The sequence below is a fragment of the Nycticebus coucang genome, chromosome 19, assembly GCF_027406575.1.
Source record: "Nycticebus coucang isolate mNycCou1 chromosome 19, mNycCou1.pri, whole genome shotgun sequence".
Taxonomy (NCBI): domain Eukaryota; kingdom Metazoa; phylum Chordata; class Mammalia; order Primates; family Lorisidae; genus Nycticebus; species Nycticebus coucang.
Window position 1 is genome coordinate 36,258,257 of NC_069798.1, and position 19,445 is coordinate 36,277,701.

General features: G+C 37.3%; 1 protein-coding gene across 5 annotated transcripts in view; it reads right to left on the reverse strand.

Annotated features, from left to right (window-relative positions):
* The window catches only part of LOC128571599 (phosphatidylinositol 3-kinase catalytic subunit type 3), a 189,703-nt gene that overhangs the window by 139,853 nt on the left and 30,405 nt on the right, over positions 1-19,445 (reverse strand). For all 5 annotated transcript variants that reach the window (XR_008375934.1, XM_053571132.1, XM_053571131.1 and 2 more), the window contains 2 exons: positions 4,319-4,405; positions 1,222-1,317 (listed from right to left, as the gene is read on the reverse strand). Coding sequence is in view for 4 of the 5 variants with exons in the window: in XM_053571132.1 (XP_053427107.1) it covers positions 1,222-1,317; positions 4,319-4,405 (183 nt within the window). In the remaining variant the exon portion in view is untranslated. The remainder of the gene's footprint in view (positions 1-1,221; positions 1,318-4,318; positions 4,406-19,445) is intronic.

Consider the following 19,445-nt stretch of genomic DNA (forward strand, 5'->3'; position numbering starts at 1 on the left):
TCTCCATTAGCATGTTTTTGCAATATAAAACTCTATATGGCAGAAAATACTGCTTTTAATGAAATCACATAAGATATTTTATTAAAACATACTTGTGACAAAACAATTTCACTCACCTACATTTCCTTTTCTTTCTGATAGTTTTTCTAATAAATTAATGAACAACATTAAATTGTCTATTTTCCTATCTTCTTTTTTCCCCAAGGAGTAAAAACTAATGTTTCCTACCCTTTCACTAAAGTAAAAGGGATACAAACTAAAGAAAAAAAATATAAATTTTCACTTGAAAAAAGTGGTCATAAGTTAACTATACAAACCCTAAACCTTCACTATAAGCTTTCAAATAGTACCTTACAGTTATAAAGCTATGAGTATTTCGAAGAACTTGGGATAGTGCCAACAAATAACAATAAAGTGTAAATGTAATTTAAAAGGGCTGGGCCTAATGAACAAATGTATGGTATACAAACTTGGTGATATGCCAGAAAAAATATTAATCTACTATTACTCCATGTATCAAAACTCTGCTGTCACTTGCCCTGATGCACTTGTCTAGACAAGTGTCTAATAGAATATACATAGTCTATGCAGTTTCATACTATGCATACAAAATTATTCTTTAGAACTCAAAGGAAGTTATTTTTCAAGTAGCTACATACCAGACACACAACTACTTTCTTCCACATAATGAGCCAACCAGAACAAACCCATAATTGCACATTTGTTATTACTCAGCCTGATGGTAACATGACTTTCTTACTTTTGTATATACGATATAAATAAATAAACTTGTTAGGGTCACGTACAGAATTCTAACCCCTTATAAATATGCACAAGAAACATAGGCTTAGCTTCGCCTAGCTTACCACTTTAAAAATGTGATTTCCTCTTTTTACATTTTACATGAATAATAATTGTAAATAAAGCTATTACTTTAAGTGTCTTACTTGGCAATTTGCAGAACAATTAATCAAAAACTTTTTAATCACTTGCATGCTTATTGAATCCCATAACCCAGAACCACATTACACGAATAATTGGCTTTTGTAATCTTGTTGCAGCTATATGATTTGGTTTGTGTATACATAAACAGCTGCTGGTGACAGCTGTCTGATGCTATCCTGCAACCAAATAATTCATCTCAGCAGGAACAACAGTAATTTTTTTAATGTTTCCCCTCCCCTCTACTTTAGAGACCAAAAACATTTCCAAGGCAAATACCTTTTCATAATATACAATACCATATTCCTTATCGTCACACTTGACACATCGAAACTCAACCATCAAGTACATGAAATTAGAACTTCGTTTTTCACTCTAAAACAAAGAAAAAAGATTTTCATTAAAAAATCATTTTCAATATTATCTTATCAGTATGTATTATTTTTCCCAATTCAGTAATACACACCTATATCAAGTACAAGTTAAAATACAACAATTTTTTTAATAGTATACATGAAGTATTTTATACAACACTATTATTATACAGGGTGGACATAGAGTTCATGTGCAACTTTTGAAGAGAAACTTCTCTGAAGAAGATAAGCACACGGCCTACAGACATATGAAACAATGCTTATCATCCTTAATCATCAGAGAAATGCAAACCAAAACTACTTTGAGATATCATCTAATCTCCAGTAAGATTAGCCCATATCACAAAATCCCAAGACCAGGGATGTTGGCGTGGATGTGGAGAGAAGGGAACACTTGTACACTGCTGGTGGGAATGCAAACTAATACATTCCTTTTGGAAAGATGTTTGGAGAACACTTAGAGATCTAAAAATAGACCTGCCACTCAATTCTACAATTCCTCTACTAGGTATATACCCAGAAGACCAAAAATCACATTATTAACAAAAGATATTTATACCAGAATGTTTATTGCAGCCCAATTCATAATTGCTAAGTCATAGAAGAAGCCCAAGTGCCCATCGACCCACAAATGAGTTAATAAATTGTGGTATATGTACACCATGAAATATTATGCAGCCTTAAAGAAAAATGGAGACTTCGCCTCTTTCATGTTAACATGGATGGAGCTGGAACATATTCTTCTTAGTAAAGTATCTCAAGAATGAAAGAAAAAGTGTCCAATGTACTCAGCCCTACTATGAAACTAATTTATAGATTTCATGTGAAAGCTATAACCCAATTATAACCTAAGAATATAGGGAAAGGAAAAAAAAAGAATATAGGAAAAGAGGAAAGGGAGATGAGGGGAAAGGGGAGGATGGGCAGAGGGAGGGTAATTGGTGGGACTATACCTAAGGTGCATCTTACAAGGGTACATGTGAAACTTACTAAATGTAGAACATAAATGTCTTAACACAATAACTAAGGAAATGCCAGGAAGGCTATGTGAACCAGTGTGATGAAAATATGTCAAATGGTATATAAAACCAGTGTATGGTGCCCCATGTTTGGATTAGTGTACAAAGCTATGATTTAATAATAAATAAATTTTAAAAAATAAAGTTCATGCAACTTAAAGTTACAACTATTTTAAATTGCACACAAACTATGTTCACCTTTTATAGAGCACTACTGTTTTATTCAGTACTTATAACTGCCTCTTCAAACTTAACATTTTATCAGTAATTTGGGATTTATTACAGAAAAACCTGAAGGTCTTTTACATACATCTGCACAAGAACTATTTTATGCCAAAAATAAAAGTAGATGTTTTGTACTTCTAACAATTTTAAGCAAAGAGAAGTTCATCCTTAAACTAATATGACTAAGCCAACTACAGAAATTAAGTAAAGGAAAAAAAAAGAAGAATATTTTAAACAGAGGGCCATTTGACCTTACTAAGTATAATCTTTGCAAGTTTTTCACAACTTATAAATGGTCTTAACATAATTTATCATTTGGAAACTTTTAGCCACTCTAAAAATAAGGAGGAATAATTACTCCTTTCTCTGACATAAAAATGCAGTCATGTACTACTCAACCACAGGAACACACTCGGAAAAATGCATCATTAGGCAATTTTGCTGTGCAAACATCATCAAGTTTGCTTGCCTAGGCTACAAACCTACACTGTGTGCGACTGTGCTGAATACTGTAGGCAATTATACCATAATGGTTAATTATTTGTGTATCTAAACATATCTAAACAAAGAAAAGGTACAGTAAAAATCTATTATTATAACCTCATGGGACCACTATTGTACATGTGGTCTATACATGACCATAAATGTCATTAGGAAGCTCCTGACTGTACTATGGGGATGATGAAGTGAAAATACACTGAAGTCTAAAAGGTGGATTTGCCTTGACCCAGAACAGCTCTAAAAATGACTTTAAGTTTAATGCATACAATCACAAAGGTCTAAAGAGGTTACTTAAATTGTTCAGCTTTATGAAGCATATTATAGTCTATTATGGTAATGGTCTCCTATCTTTTAAGGAGTGGAGGTGGGGAGTATGAGAAAGGCTGGAGGGGGCGGCGCCTGTGGCTCAGTGAGTAGGGCGCCGGCCCCATATGCTGAGGGTGGCGGGTTCAAACCCAGCCCCGGCCAAACTGCAACAAAAAAAAAAAATAGCCGGGCGTTGTGGCGGGCGCCTGTAGTCCCAGCTGCTCGGGAGGCTGAGGCAAGAGAATCGCGTAAGCCCAAGAGTTAGAGGTTGCTGTGAGCTGTGTGACGCCACGGCTCTCTACCGGAGGGCGGTACAGTGAGACTCTGTCTCTACAAAAAAAAAAAAAAAAAAAAAAAGAGAAAGGCTGGAGGAAATAAACTCTAACATTACATTTTCTATACCCAGAGATACCTACCTTGAAGAATAGAAAAATAACAAGCATTTTAATTAAACTATTTTTAGAATGTGACTATTATAAAAATTGAAAAAATAAAGCTTTCTAAAAACAATAAAATAAAGCTTTCTTTCCGTTTGAGAATATAATATATTATGAAAATATTCACGGCGGCGCCTGAGGCTCAGTTGGTAGGGCGCCGAGGGTGGTGGGTTCAGGCCCGGCCCCGGCCAAACTGCAACCAAAAAATAGCCGGGTGTTGTGGCAGGCGCCTGTAGTCCCAGCTACTCGGGAGGCTGAGGCAAGAGAATCGCTTAAGCCCAGGAGTTGGAGGTTGCTGTGAGCTGGGTGAGGCCACGGCACTCTACCGAGGGCCAGAAAGTGAAACTCTGTCTCTACAAAAAAAAAAAAAAAAAAGAAAAAAGAAAATACTCATATAGGGGTTAACTTGATAATCTCACATTTGCGAGATACCTAAAAATAAACAATTATCAACATTGTCAACTTAGAAATCTAGAGAAAATATTTTAAAATAATAAAGAAGGATACAACTTACCTCATTTATCATTTCTATTTCTCTAAACGTCAACCTGTCCAGCCAATCTACTTTTACCATGTGTCCTTGTCGATGAGCTTTCGTAAGCTGCAGAACAAATACAACGGGGAAAGTTTTAATGCAGATCTAACTGAAAGGAAAATAAAGAATGGTAATATCAATTTCACATATGATATATTCCTATACACAACAAAAACCATATGCTACTATCAGGATAACAAATCTGGCAAAAGATAAATCATTGTTTTTTGTTGTTTTTTTTTGAAGAAAAACAATTTCGAAACATTTTTCTATGAAGGGTCCACAATCTGCTATGTTGACATGCTAAAAAGTAAAAAAATCTTTCCTGAAATTATCCTTATGTTTTACATTTCTTATATTTTGACTATTAAAAAGAGAGAGAATTATAAAAAGAATACTTTCTTGAATGGTAAATAAACCACCTTTTCTATTTTCTTCCCATTTTTCAATCTAGCAACATTATGCAAAATTAAGGCATTTTCTCTGGGACTTAAAAATTAATACTTTTAAGGTTTAAGCTCCACACTTATGTATATATGCTTTAACTTTAGAAAACAGTGGCAACAGAGATTTGACTTTCCAGCATGGAAGTTGTTAGAGTCCTGTGAGTTCTCACATACCAATCTACTCTTAGTTTTATGAATTAAATAGTAATAGATTGACCCTTCGACTACACAGAAAGCTCAAGCTAAGTTTTAAGTTCCCCAAATTAGAAATAGGTTTTGTATTACAAAGTGTAATACTACATACCAGCTTTATGTGTGTATCAAAACTCCCTTTTTTTTTTTTTTCGGTGGAGACAAAGTCTCACTTTGTCACCCTGGGTAGAATGCCATGGCATCATTGCTCACAGCAACCTCAAAGTCCTGGGCTCAAGCGATACTCTTGCTTCAGCCCCCTGAACAGCTGGGATTACAGGCACCTGCCATAACGCCCAGCTAATTTTTAGAGACGGGGTCTCACTTTTTTTCAGGCTAGTCTTTCTTTTGTGTGTGTGTGTGTGAAGACAGAGTGTCACTTTATGGCCCTCGGGTAGAGTGCCATGGCATCACACAGCTCACAGCAACCTCCAACTCCTGGGCTTAAGCGATTCTCTTGCCTCAGCCTCCCAAGTAGCTGGGACTACAGGCGCCCGCCACAACGCCCAGCTATTTTTTGGTTGCGGTTCGGCCGGGGCCGGGTGAACCCGCCACCCTCGGTATATGGGGCCGGCGCCTTACCGACTGAGCCGCAGGCGCCGCCCTAGGCTAGTCTTGAAGTTGTGAACTCAAGCAATCCACCTACCTTGGCCTTCCAGAGTGCTGGGATCCCTCTCTTTCTTTCTAAACAAATTCATAGCACAAAGCAAAACTGGGCATCGAGGCTTTTGCATACTAGCTAATCTGTACCACTTATCTTCCTCTTCCTTGTTCGTGGCATGACAACATTCGTATAAGGACGCCAAGCACTAACACCAATCTCTCTCACAGAACTACATATCTTCATTAATATTCTTCATCTTCCTCAACTCTCATCACAACTATGGGTCACGCTATCACAGAAATACAAACACTGACCTCACAAAATCTGAGGTTCACCGTAATATAAAAATAATACCAATGTAGCTTTCATCTAAAAATAATTCCTTATCATCTGAGGTAATCTCTAAATGAATATGCATAAATGGTATTAATAAGTCCCTAGCATTAATTACTCACACAAAGCAGTAACTAAATATTTTTTATTTTTATTTTATTTTATTTTTTTGTGGTTTTTGGCCGGGGCTGGGTTTGAACCCACCACCTCTGGCATATGGGACCGGCGCCCTACTCCTTGAGCCACAGGCGCCACCCATAACTAAATATTTTTAGTTGCTGGTCCTGGTGGAATATTAGACAAATATGCCAGCCACATGGCAAAAGACACATAAATACTATACTTTGGCAAATATAACATGCCAAAATTGTGCCCAAATTTTTGAGGGGAAAATAATGATGTATGTAATGATGTATGTCACGCATGGGTAAGTTGAACTTATCACTAAGTTCATCTTAGTGATACAGGACAGGTGAAGCCCCAGCCAGCTGAGCTGAGCTGAGCTGGAGGGCTGCCTTACCCCTGGTGGTGTTGGTGTTGGTGCAGTGGCAGCAGCGGGCTGGAGGGTGGGGGCAGGGGATAGGGTCCAGTAGCCAGAGAGGCCTGACAACTGCTAGGGGGACACCAGCACCTTAGGTCTCCCTCCCCTTGCACTTCTGGTTGAACAGGAAACTCCACCTTTTCTAGGCCTGGTCAATTTCATGGCCAGGTCAATTTCATGTTAAGTTTCCTAGGCCTGAAGGAAAGGGATTGTAATCCTTCATTAACTGAGTTCTGGCCTCAAGACACTAAATGTAACAACTGAATTCAGGCTGAATAGAGGACCCACACCGGGTAAACTGGCTAAATAACCCCAAGCAACTATATATACCCCTGAGCAGAGAGCCCGGAGAGAGACAGAAAGAGGGAGCCAGAGAGCTTTTCCCCAACCTGGGTTCTCTCTGCCAGGAGCTTTGGTGTTTTTGTATTCTTTTTTTCTGTAAATAAATCCTGTCTTACCAGGATTCATTCTCCGAATCACCAAGACCAAGAACCTACTGAAGATGAAATTCCGGTATCATTAGGAACAGGGGAACCCAGTGGGCCTCCTGGGGCTGTTGGCACCTTCTTGCCTGGGCCACCAGGTACACAGAGTCCTAGTCAGAGAGGATCCAGGTTCTAATAGGAGTGACCCTGAGAAGCTCCACTGAGCACCAAGATTGGGGAGAGGGCAAGGCAGAGCTGGCAAGGCAGGCCATGGCTGCCTCAGGGCGAGAGCTGAAGGCCAGAGGCCTGGCTGCATGGAGTTGGAAGCCCAAAGCAGGCCCCAAATACAGCAGTGGGCTGAGCAACTTCAGAAGCTCCTGCCCCATTGGCCACATGTAAGGCCATGGCCCATGACATGGTGGGGTGGGAAGGCTCCCAGGAGGAAGGGAAGGGGTAGCCTTCTTAGAGCCAGCAACTGCAGGAGGGTGGTGCGATCTGCACATTTAGCAGAGGAGCATTAGCTGCCCCAGATGTGTCTCTCTTCCGTATGAGAACTGTCCACTTTCTTGAGGGTCATTTTTCCTGAAAGTTTGACCAAAAACGTGGGTGGGCATTATACATGGGAGCACATTTTACATGGCAAAGTACAGATCAGATGTTGCTAAAGCAAAGAATGCTAGACTAGGAGCCACAAGACCTGAGTTCTAACCCTACCATTCCATTTTTAAATTCTGTCGTTTTTGAACACACATCAATAAATTATTAACTTTTATTCTAACTTCCAAAACTCCTATAATATAATGGATGCAAAATATGACAGGTGGTATTATTTCGTGTAGTCATTAAGGGCTTATATTCTCACTTTGCAACATGTTCCAAACTGGTTTTTAAAATAAGTAAAAATATAAAAGGTAATATTCCCTCTTTTGCTTGTATGAATAAAATAACCATAAAAATTAGTAAAAAGAGCTTACATACTTCTAAAATAATAGGGGGAAAACTAACCGTATTTTTAACATATCCAAATTCTGGCACTTTTTAACCACACTATTAAATAGGCAGTTTTTGAGCCCCGTTTGTAGATGATTACCAACTACTTCTATGAAGTGATACAGTTAGGATTTCAACCCTAGGACTGTATAATTCTTTTTTTTTTTTTTTTTTTGTAGAGACAGAGTTTCACTTTATTGCCCTCGGTAGAGTGCTGTGGCGTCACACAGCTCACAGCAACCTCCAACTCCTGGGCTTAGGCTATTCTCCTGCCTCAGCCTCCCGAGTAGCTGGGACTACAGGCGCCCGCCACAACGCCCGGCTATTTTTTTGTTGCAGTTTGGCCGGGGCTGGGTTTGAACCCACCACCCTAGGTATATGGGGCCAGCACCCTGCTCACTGAGCCACAGGCGCTGCCCAGGACTGTATAATTCTAAACCCCATGCTCCTACCGCAAGTCTTCACTATATACTCTCTCTACTGATACACTATTACTAAGAGATTGAAGTTCAAGTAATTTTCATCACTTATGGAACATTTGTTTCATATTTATGGTACAACAGCTGAACCTCCACTAAGTTCCTAGGAGGAGAGAACTAGAAATAGTAAATTTAAGTTTAGACGTGGGCAAACATAGAGGGCCTTTTCTTCTACTTCCTAAATTATCCACAATAATTAGAAGTGTTCTAAACCATTTCCACAGGCCTCAGAATTATGTTTGATGCTAATATTTATTACTTCCCACACAGGGTATGCTTAGAATACCAAATACGACCTTTCTCAATCTTATGAAGAACCACCAAAGAAGGTATGGTCAGTCTGGCAGTACTAAAATTGGTAAAGCCACTATGGAGGACAAGGGTAAATTATGTTCAACATATTCACATTTGTGCACCATTATTTCTGCAATACAAAAAAATTAGACATGGGGGAATATGAATGTCCATCATTTGCTAAGTTACACACATGCTATGAGATACTATAATCAAAAAAATGAGGAAAATCTATATACCTTGATAAGGAATAACAATTTTTATTTCATTCTGGGTCTGAAATATTTAGTAACCTACATCTTTCCAAAAAGAAAATCTGTATTCTGTTAAGCAGCAGGGTAATAGTAGTTCTGTTCCCATTGCTTATGAAGAAATAATCCTCACTAGGATGCCCATTCCAGAAAGGAGATAGATCCAAAAAAATCAGTTAAAAAGTGACATTCTCTCCTTTTAAGGAAAATAGGTTTCTACAGAATTTATAAAAGTCACACAGAGGGCAGTGCCTGTGGCTCAGTGAGTAGGGCACCGGCCCCATATACCAAGGGTGGCAGGTTCAAACCCGGCCCCGGCCAAACTGCAACAACAACCACAAAAAAAAAATAGCCAGGTGTTGTGGTGGGCGCCTATAATCACAGCTACTTGGGAGGCTGAGGCAAGAGAATCACCTAAGCCCAAGAGCTGGAGGTTGCTGTGAGCTGTGATGTCACAGCACTCTACTGAGGGCAACAAAGTGAGACTCTGCCTCAAAAAAAAAAAAAAAAGTCACATAGAGTTTGGAAGAAAACCTCACTGTCACAAAAATGGCATAAGTAAGCTCTAACTTAACTTCTGCAAGAATTAAACAGTAAGGGGTTTAAAAAAGATATTTAAATAAGAGGGTCTCCAAGAACCAAATAACAACATGCCTAGAATGCTAGATATGCATTATCAGACTTAATGGAATAACAAAATTCTGTGCTCCACAATCTCTGAGATGAATAGTTGTTTAATAAAAGTAACAAAGGCAGAGCTAAAAGTAGCTGTACTATGTACAGACTAAGAACAGCAAGGAAAAGTAATGTCAAAGCAGACATGATCCTCGGAAACAGATGTCCATGATCACAACTCACGGTTCATTGCTCCTTACTCTGATTTCACTTACTAGACTGTAAATTTACTAGGTGCTATGGCTATGAATGGTTGACGGAACCTAACACTTACCATTCAATGACTACTTATACTTTTTTTTTTTTTTTTGAGACAGCCCCTCAAGCTGTTGCCCTGGGTAGAGTGTCATGGCATCACAGCTCACAGCAACCTCCAACTCATGGGCTCAAGAGATTCTCCTGCCTCCGCCTTCCAAGTAGCTGGGACTACAGGTACCCGCCACATCACCTGGCTATTTTTTGGTTGCAGCCGTCATTGTTGTTTGGCGGGCCAGGGCTGGATTCAAACCCGCCAGCTCAAGTGTATGTGGCTGGCGCCTTAGCCACTTGAGCCACAGGCGCCGAGCCTACTTACACTTATTAAAAGCCTTTCTTTGTGGAAGGGTGACAGGATAAAAAACAGTCCTTGATTATTTTGGAATTCTGCCCTACAGCTTTAGAGTCTTAGGGAACAAGATCAGGGGGTAGAAGGGAGCAACACTCAAAAGACATCTGGAAGGAAAAAATGACTCCTGCTCTCACTCAATTTTGTCCTAGTATTTACACACTTTGAACATAAATACGTGTTACTTGATTGCTGCTATGAGTAACAAACTTCCATTATGTTCTCTACCCTCAATATAAGCATAGAATGTTGAATAAAAGAAGTTCTCTGTCTTCATAGAACTTCAAGGTAGAAAGAAGTGAGTCATTCATATAGTAAAGACTTAAAGTGCAACTATAAATTGAAACTGTGATAGGAAAGTAATAGTTCACGCAGGGATGGGAGGGTGGGGGTGGGGGGGAAGTCCTAAGTTCTCTTAGGCAACATTTAAGCAGACTTGAAGGATAAGGAATCAACCAAACATACAGGATGAAACATTCCAGGGAAAGGAAATCACCTGATTTTCAACATATCAGTAAATTTAATGGATCTCATTAGAGAGACCAGGACTGCAGCCCTCAATAACTATTTCCTAAATAACTCAAGTTTTGTTCAGAGTGGAAAGAGAGAAGATCTATACATACATAAGATGCTACACTGGGATCAGCTTTCTTGTAGTTCATCCTGATCTAGATTCTTGTAACTGAAAGAGAAAGGAGGACTGAAAAACAATGTGAGTCTTTCTAGAAAGACTTTCTTTCAAGTCTTTCTAAGAATCTGTGGGAAGTACACAAGAGAAAAGGACAAAAAGAATGCAGACACTCACTGATTCAAAAGAAAAAGAGAGAGAAAATGATTTCTGCTTTAGAAATTTTGCCTTGGCTAGTTTCTTCCATATTCATGTACCTACTTCATCTTTTTTAAAAAATAATTTTTATTTCAAAATATCAGTATAAGTGTTCTTATTACATGGATGTATTATACAGTGCTGAAGTAAGAGCTTTTAGTGTGCCCTTCACCAGAATAATGTACATTGTACCAGATAAGTTTTTATCTCACACCCCTCCTGCCCTCAGACATCAATCAATGTACACTTATTAAACAATACCAGATACATGGCTCACGTTCACAGATACTATAAAAGTAGGCTAGTTTTATTAAGAGATGGTACAATTTTTAAGGAAGTTAATATCTAATTAGGAAAACAAAAATAAGTACATAAGACAAAATATTAATTGATGAAATAAAAGCATTTGAAGATACTCCCTAAACTTCGATCCTGATTTTAAGCATTTACATATTCCCTTTTCATTTCAAATTGATAGGAAATTTAAAGTTAATAATGGGCTTATCACAGCAAAAGATTGCAAGCATTTTTAATATCAAACTATAGAAGAAAAAACAGAGAACCACAAGTTAGAACAAAAATTAAAAAAAATAGAGGAGTACTGAAATGAATTATGGCATATCCACACTATGTAAAACCTGCCAATCTTTACAAACAATGTTATACAAGTATCTTAAATGATCGGGAACAATGTAGGGACACTATTAAATAGAACAGCAGAATTCAATTAAACATATGATTCCAATTTAGAAATAAAAGGCATGCACATTCTTATACAACATATTTATTTATACATGTATATTTACTGAAAATAGTAACTAAAATATTAATGATAGTTCTCTGAGTAGTAGGGTAAAGGTAATTTTCATAGTCTTCTTTGTGTTTTAACAATATTCTACCACTATAGAAGATGAGTATTATCTTAATGATAAAAAAAAAAAAAAGTTATTTAAAAGGTAAACTTGGCTCGGCGCCTGTAGCTCAAGCGCCAGCCTCATACACCAGAGCTGGAGGGTTCAAACCCAGCCCGGCCTGCCAAACAGCAATGACAACTATAACTAAAAAGTAGCTGGGCATTGTTTCAGGCACCTGTAGTCCTAGCTACTTGGGAGGCTGAGGCAAGAGAATCGCTTAAGCCCAGGAGTTGGAGGTTGCTGTAAGCTGTGATGCCATGGCACTCTACCCAGGGAGACAGCTTGAGGCTCTATCTCAAAAAAATAAAGAGAAAGAAAAAAGGTAAACTTATTTCAAAAATACTTAATTGTGGAGAAATTTCATCAAGAAAAAGCACTAAAGATTAGCATTTATAGAGATAACACTAAATAAAGTGATTTTACATCTTAATAAAAACTCAAAGAATAAAGCCTAGATAATCAATTTAAACTAACTTGACCATCTTAAATGAGAATAAAGTATTAACATGATTGTTCTTTTTCTTTCAACGGGCTTTCAACTAGATCCAACTAAAACTAAAGACCGACATAAATCAGGCAATGTTACCATTTTTCAATACATGCTTAATATTGTAACTGGAAATTTACAGACTTGGATACTAAATCTTACTCAAGAAACTTTAAGAAGAGAGAGTTATAAGATAAAGGGACTTTCCAAAAAAAGCCCTTCCCCACCCCAAAAAAACAGCTAGACAATATGATGCTTGAGCCAGACACACATGTGTTCTTAGGGAAATCTAAGGCAAAAACAATTGACAAAGCTATATTTTTTTCAACTTTTCTCCGCCACTTAAAAAATAAATAAAACAGGGCGGCGCCTGTGGCTCAGTGAGTAGGGCGCCAGCCCCATATGCCGAGGGTGGCGGCTTCAAACCCAGCCCCGGCCAAACTGCAACCAAAAAATAGCCGGGCGTTGTGGCGGGCGCCTGTAGTCCCAGCTGCTCAGGAGGCTGAGGCAAGAGAATCGCGTAAGCCCAAGAGTTAAGAGGTTGCTGTGAGCCATGTGACGCCACAGCACTCTACCCGAGGGCGGTACAGTGAGACTCTGTCTCTACAAAAATAAATAAATAAATAAATAAAACAAATCTGCTCTGTCACTGAGTGAAGAAAACATTCACAAAACCTAAATAAATGTTCAAAATAGCTCTCTTGAAACATCTGTAGCCATACTGGCCTATCAAAATGTCTGATACTAACATACATAGGAATATTTTTTCCAGCATGACAAGACTGCACTTCTTCAATGACCTCATACCCTGCTCCTCTAAATAAACTCCCTCAAGTTAAAGGCCATCATTTACTCTTTGAACCCAAATGCCTCTCTGAGCCTTCAACAGAATTGAACTAAACGAATAAGTTCTTGGACAAAATATCATTATTGGTCTGCTAACATGGCTCTCTCATAAATTTCTATTATTAAAAGTATAATTCTTCAAAAAATGTTAAGACAATAAGAATCCTAAATACGTTTATTTATATTCAGTAATTTATGACTTCAGACAAAACGTACTTGTACATAAGAATTCATTTAAACTACTGGAATTTAAAATGGAATTATGAGTGTATGCATGTGTGTTAGAGAATATGTACAGTATGCCTGTGTATTTAATTCTTAGCAACTATTGGAATTTCTTTTATCTTCCTGATTAATGAAGTCTTGGCAACAAATTTTCAGTTTTACTCTCAAACTTTACATGTAGATCTTACCTGTAGATTACCCTTCCTGAATATACATGTAGATTTAGGAAGGGTAATATTTGTCTCATAAAAGTTTCATTTAGTTAAACTTCTCAAAGATAAATCTAGTCTTAAAAGCATGCTACGTTCTATTTTTCTGTCAGGAACTATAGCTGAAAAGACAGACAATAGATTTATAGAGCAGAACATAAATCAATATTCTTTTAGGGCTCAATCGTACACTGGAAAAAACTAATTTAGTTTACTTGCAACCATTGGTTCCAAGACAAATCTGAAAGTTTTCATAATCTTAGGTAACAGTAAACAAACCTAAGTGACTAATAAAAAGATGCTATCATGAAGCATTATGAATAAATTTACAAGCTATATCCAAGACCTTCTGTTATAACACAAAAGGGCAAAATAGAATCAAATCAAATAAACTGTTTATAAAGTTATATAACACATTCATACAAAAACCTGTAGCTAAGAGCTATATTTCGTGATGTCAACGGTACAAGAGAACAAGTCTGATAGCCTTAAATATCTTAAATACCTTGCAGTGGTTATCATCATAATTTCATTATCATCATTTATAAAACATTTAAGAAAGAAAATATGAGACTCTTGGCTCAGCCCTGTGGCTCAAGCGGCTAAGGCACCAGCCACATACACCCGAGCTGGTGGGTTCGAATCTAGCCCGGCTAGCCAAACAATGACGGCTGCAACCAAAAAATAAGCGGCGTTGTGGCGGGCGCCTGTAGTCCCAGCTACTTGGGAGGCGGAGGCAGGAGAATCACTTGAGCCCAGGAGCTGGAGGTTGCTGTGAGCTGTGATGGCACAGCACTCTACCCAGGGTGACAGCTTGAGGCTCTATCTCAAAAAAAAAAAAAAAAAAAAAATGAGACTCTTCCATGCAACCTAAATTCTACAGCCAGGATTCTATGTTATCTTTCTTTCTTTCTTTCTTTTGAGACAGAGTCACCCTTGGTAGAGTGTCGTAGCGTCACAGCTCACAGCAACCTCAAACTCTTGGGCTTAAGTAATTCTCTTGCCTCAGCCTCCCAGTTAGCTGAGACTACAGGCACTTGCCACAACGCCTGGCTATTTTTTGTTGCAATTGTCATTATTGTTTAGCTGGCCTGAGCTGGGTTCAAACCTGCCAGTCTGGTTGTATGTGGCTGGCACTGTAACCACTGTGCTACAGGCGCTGAGCCAGGATTCTATGTTTTCATTTGTACAGCAGCAAAAGTTGGTAATCTTTATGTGAGGTGCTTAACCAAGTGAAGTCTTAACTAAGCACAGATATTTCTTACAAAGAATACCAACTTCCCAAGAATGTCCAAACGTACAGAATCAATAGAAAGTAATTTTAGGAACTTAGTGTTATACTATAAAAATATTAAATTACATAATTATAATAAGGGGAAAAGATCATTATTAGATCCTTCTAAATAATTTATTCTATTAATTTATCCAGCATACCAATTTATTCATAAACATTTTTTAATATAACTTCTTCAAGGCAGAAATTTGTTCATAATCCAAGGAAAGTATGCTTAACTTGCTGTAACCTACCATAAAAAAACAAAAACTCTCTGAGGTTAATTTTCCTATTCAGAATAGCTAAAAATATGGTATCGATAATGACAGAATTATTATAATTCTTATAATTAGCAGATATAATGCTAAAATGGCCACATTTTAACAATGAAAAATATCCAAAATACAGAAATAATCATTTATTCAATAATCCACTGTAAGTGAGAGCTGTAACTCAAGGGTCTTGACTGCCACTTTTCTCCCCAGTTATAGTGTATCCCATGATTATGAAAATCTTCCAACAATTTTGATAGTTCTGTTAATCTTAAAAGCGGAAAGTAGAAAGTAATTACTTCATTTTTAAAAACACTTCCCTGGATACTATTTCTATTTCTCTAAGACTAACTACATACATAAGGTGCTACACTGTTTGCTATTTTTCTAAGCTATAACTGCAAAACAACATTACCTGGGTATAGATTTAAAAATCCACATAAACCATCAATTTGATAACCTATTCAAGGATTTGTAACAAGAAGTGATGTCCAACTTACAACAAAAATCACTTCTTGAAACACAATCCTAAAACCCAAAACATCTGATCTTAGCTTTTCAATCTCTCTTTTCTCTTTCCATAAGTACCTCTAACATCAATTGCAGATAAGCAAATAACATTTGGTTTGATTAGTTTCAGAAATTCAGAAAACTAAAAAAATCTGAAAATGCTTCCACAACAGATAAAAATGCAAAGTAACAGTAAAAATAGTATAAAAATCTAGAAGGTAAACTTTGCAAAAGTTAAATTTATAATCTAAAATAACAATCCAATAAAATCTAAAGTTAGTAGTCTAACAACAGGAATACATCCACCAGAAATTGAGCTAACCAAACATTAGAAATAAAATAAGTATTTCAAAATAAAATAAAGACATACAACATAAACCAAAACACAAAGGAAAGGATAAGATGTTATTATTACTCTAGCAGTAAGTAAGCCTTAGTATTGAGTACAGAAGAATTTCCCCTTTGGAAAGTCAGGTGGTTTTATAAACTGGTTCTACAAAACCTGCTAAAATCATTGACCATAATATCAAAGGTAGAAAGGAAAGTGAAAACAAGGGAGATTATAGGCAATTTTGACTTATAAATTTCAGAGGAAACTGGCAAACTATATTAAGCGATTAAAAAAAAAAACCATGACCAAACAGGACTTATTCCAAGAATGGAAGAACAGTTTAACACAGAAAATTAATGTAAATCCACTGCATTATTGTTGCAGAGACTCCCTTCCAAGATAACACACAGGTTCAGTGATATACCAAGTGGGCTCACAGGACTCAGAGGCAGTTATAGCCAACAGCTAAGATTTATGATGGTGATACAGTAAGGATATACATTTGGACAGGTCAACAAAGGAAAACGATGTAGATGGGGGTCAGAAGAAATACATACACAGATTTTCTATGTTCACCCCTCCTTGTCTTGGAAGAGATACATACAAGTATGTCTATTTCTCTTAACAGAAAAAATGTGGCCCTAGAAAGCCCATTTTGGACTTAGTGTTTCAGGATTTTATTGGGGGTTGGTAACACAGGCATTCTCTGCCTCAGACCTACCAAAATTCTAGACTCCCAGAAAGAAACCAGGTTCAGCATAAATCACATTACACAATCTAGACATAGTAAAACACACGTATCAGTGAGGACTTGTTTCAGAAACCCTGTTCTCAGACACTAATCAAGGGCCAAAACTGCAATCAGACCCTTGTAGAGATAGCAGCCTTAGAGCTGCTATGTAAACTTTTTTCTTTTCTTTTTTTTTTTTTTAAGAGAGAGGGTGTCTCATTATGTTGCCAAGACTGGACTTGAACTCCTGGATTCAAGCAATCCTCCTGCCTCAGATTCACAGGTATATGGCTGTGACTAAAGGTATATGGCACACCTCCTGGGGGCAGGACACAACTACAGCAGGGACAATACCTAACAAATGCAAACATTGTAACCTAATTCTTTGTACCCTTAAACTAACCTGAAATAAAAAAATAGTAACAATTGTAATACTAAAAAAAAAAAAAGCATTAATTAAATTTAAAAGAATTACAAAAGGAAAGAATGAAGGAAATCTTTGTTTTTAATCTTTTTTTTAAAATGTAAAATAAGACAAAATACAAAATGTTAATATATGTTTAATACTGATCATGAATATGGATAAGTATCACATACTTCTGTGTACTTTTCTGTTTGAACTGTTCTATAATAAAAATAAAAATTTAAATACATACATAACTTTTGTTTTTTTTGGCCAGGGCTGGGTTTGAACCCACCACCTCCAGCATATGGGACGGGCGCCCTACTCCTTGAGCCACAGGCGCCGCCCAAAATACATACATAACTTTAAAACTCTGGCATTTAACTTGCCGGGACTAAGAAAACTGAATAAATCTAGTCAATGAGTGCCTTCTTACTACCTCTTCTCACCAATCTTGAGCTTCAATTACCACTTAACTAAATTATCAGGCTAACTCCCCTAGATTGAAGAGCACTTTGTTTGATAAAGCCCACAAACCTCAACAAAATCAATTGGATTGTCTACCAAAGATCTCCTTTTTCTTTGTGCTTTAATCCATTCAAAACAAAAGGAAAAATATAAAAATTATTCTCTTATCCTTAGGGATTTTTTCCTTCTAAATTTTAGGCACTTGTAACCACAGCCTTATGTCCAGGCCAAATCACCCCCTTAAAAATCACTGGTTTGTGGGGTGGAAGGCCATCTCACCTTTTAGAGTCTCAAATCAATGGAAAGTCTTTCCCTTCTCCAAACCTGGTATGAAATGACTTATCTCTAACTTGGTTTGCTATTCCTCTTCTTGACTATAATTGCAATCCAAAGTATAATGCGACATCTTTAGTTTTTTCCAAAGTTCCTATTAGTTCCTGTCATCAAACAGTTCTTTCATAGTTGTTATAATTAGCCTAGAAAAGGATAGTCTTTTTCTCCTCAACCTTTTGAAAAATGATCCAGTGATCAAATCAATATTTTGACAAAGCTTGAACTGAATAATTGAGACTTCATTACTAACCATCACTTTATCATTACCATCACTACTGACTTTCTAGCTGCATCATTTTTCACGATTACACAAGTATCAGCCACTTCCTCTCCACAACTCTAAAATGTTTCCACAATATTATATTGTTATCTATGTGTTAGTGTTAGTTTTGTCTTTTATATACTTACCATGGGGTTCTCACATGTGTTTGTACCCAGAAGTTCCTATGCTATTAGTAGTTTCCTTGAACAACATACACCTTTTTCACCTTCACGTTTCCTTTTTTTTTTGTAAAGACAGAGTGCCATGGCATCACACAGCTCACAGCAACCTCCACCTCCTGGGCTTAAGCGATTCTCCTGCCTCAGCCTCCCGAGTAGCTGGGACTACAGGCGCCCGCCACAACGCCCGGCTATTTTTTTGTTGCAGGTCGGCCGGGGCCCGGTTTGAACCCACCACCCCCGGTATATGGGGCCGGCGCCTTACCGACTGAGCCACAGGCGCCGCCCCCCACGTTTCCTTTTTCTTAAGCCTTTCTCTTTTAAAGTTATATTCACTATAGTGAAAAGAAATCTTAAGATTGACTAGGCTTTTTAGTTGTTTTAATGAATGTATTCTTAACAAACGAAGCCACAACTATCATTCGTAACTCCATTCATAGCACATACATGTGTTTCGCAATTTTAATTTTCTGAATAAGAACGATATATTCTTCATGCAAAGAAGTTCTTCTCAATCCTTAAATCTTAAACAGATGTCTCTGATACTTAGCTTTGTTAAGAGATTTACACAAGAACCTGGCTTGTCAATTTACCAAACATGAGACTCCAAATAAACCACTTAACTTCTCTAAATTTCCATCTTTTAATAAGTTTAAAAACAAGAAAGGTTATATTAAGTCCTAATCCTACCCTTATCAGAATCAAATAAAAGCAAGTAAATTAATGACAGCTAATATATAGTAGTACTCAGTATCTGCTGGACAAATAAACATTTTATCACTAATATTCCATCTTTATAATAATGCCCCAAAGTAGATAAAACTACCATTTCTATTTTACAGATGAAAATTTCATGACTTAGTAAAGGTTAAATAGCTAGTCTATAGCTAGTCTAAGATTATAGCAAACCTAGAGGCACAACTGGAATCTGAATGAAAAATGGTCTCCAAAGCCATGATCTTAACCCCTCTGCATTTCAGCTTGCAATCTATACTAAAAGTGTC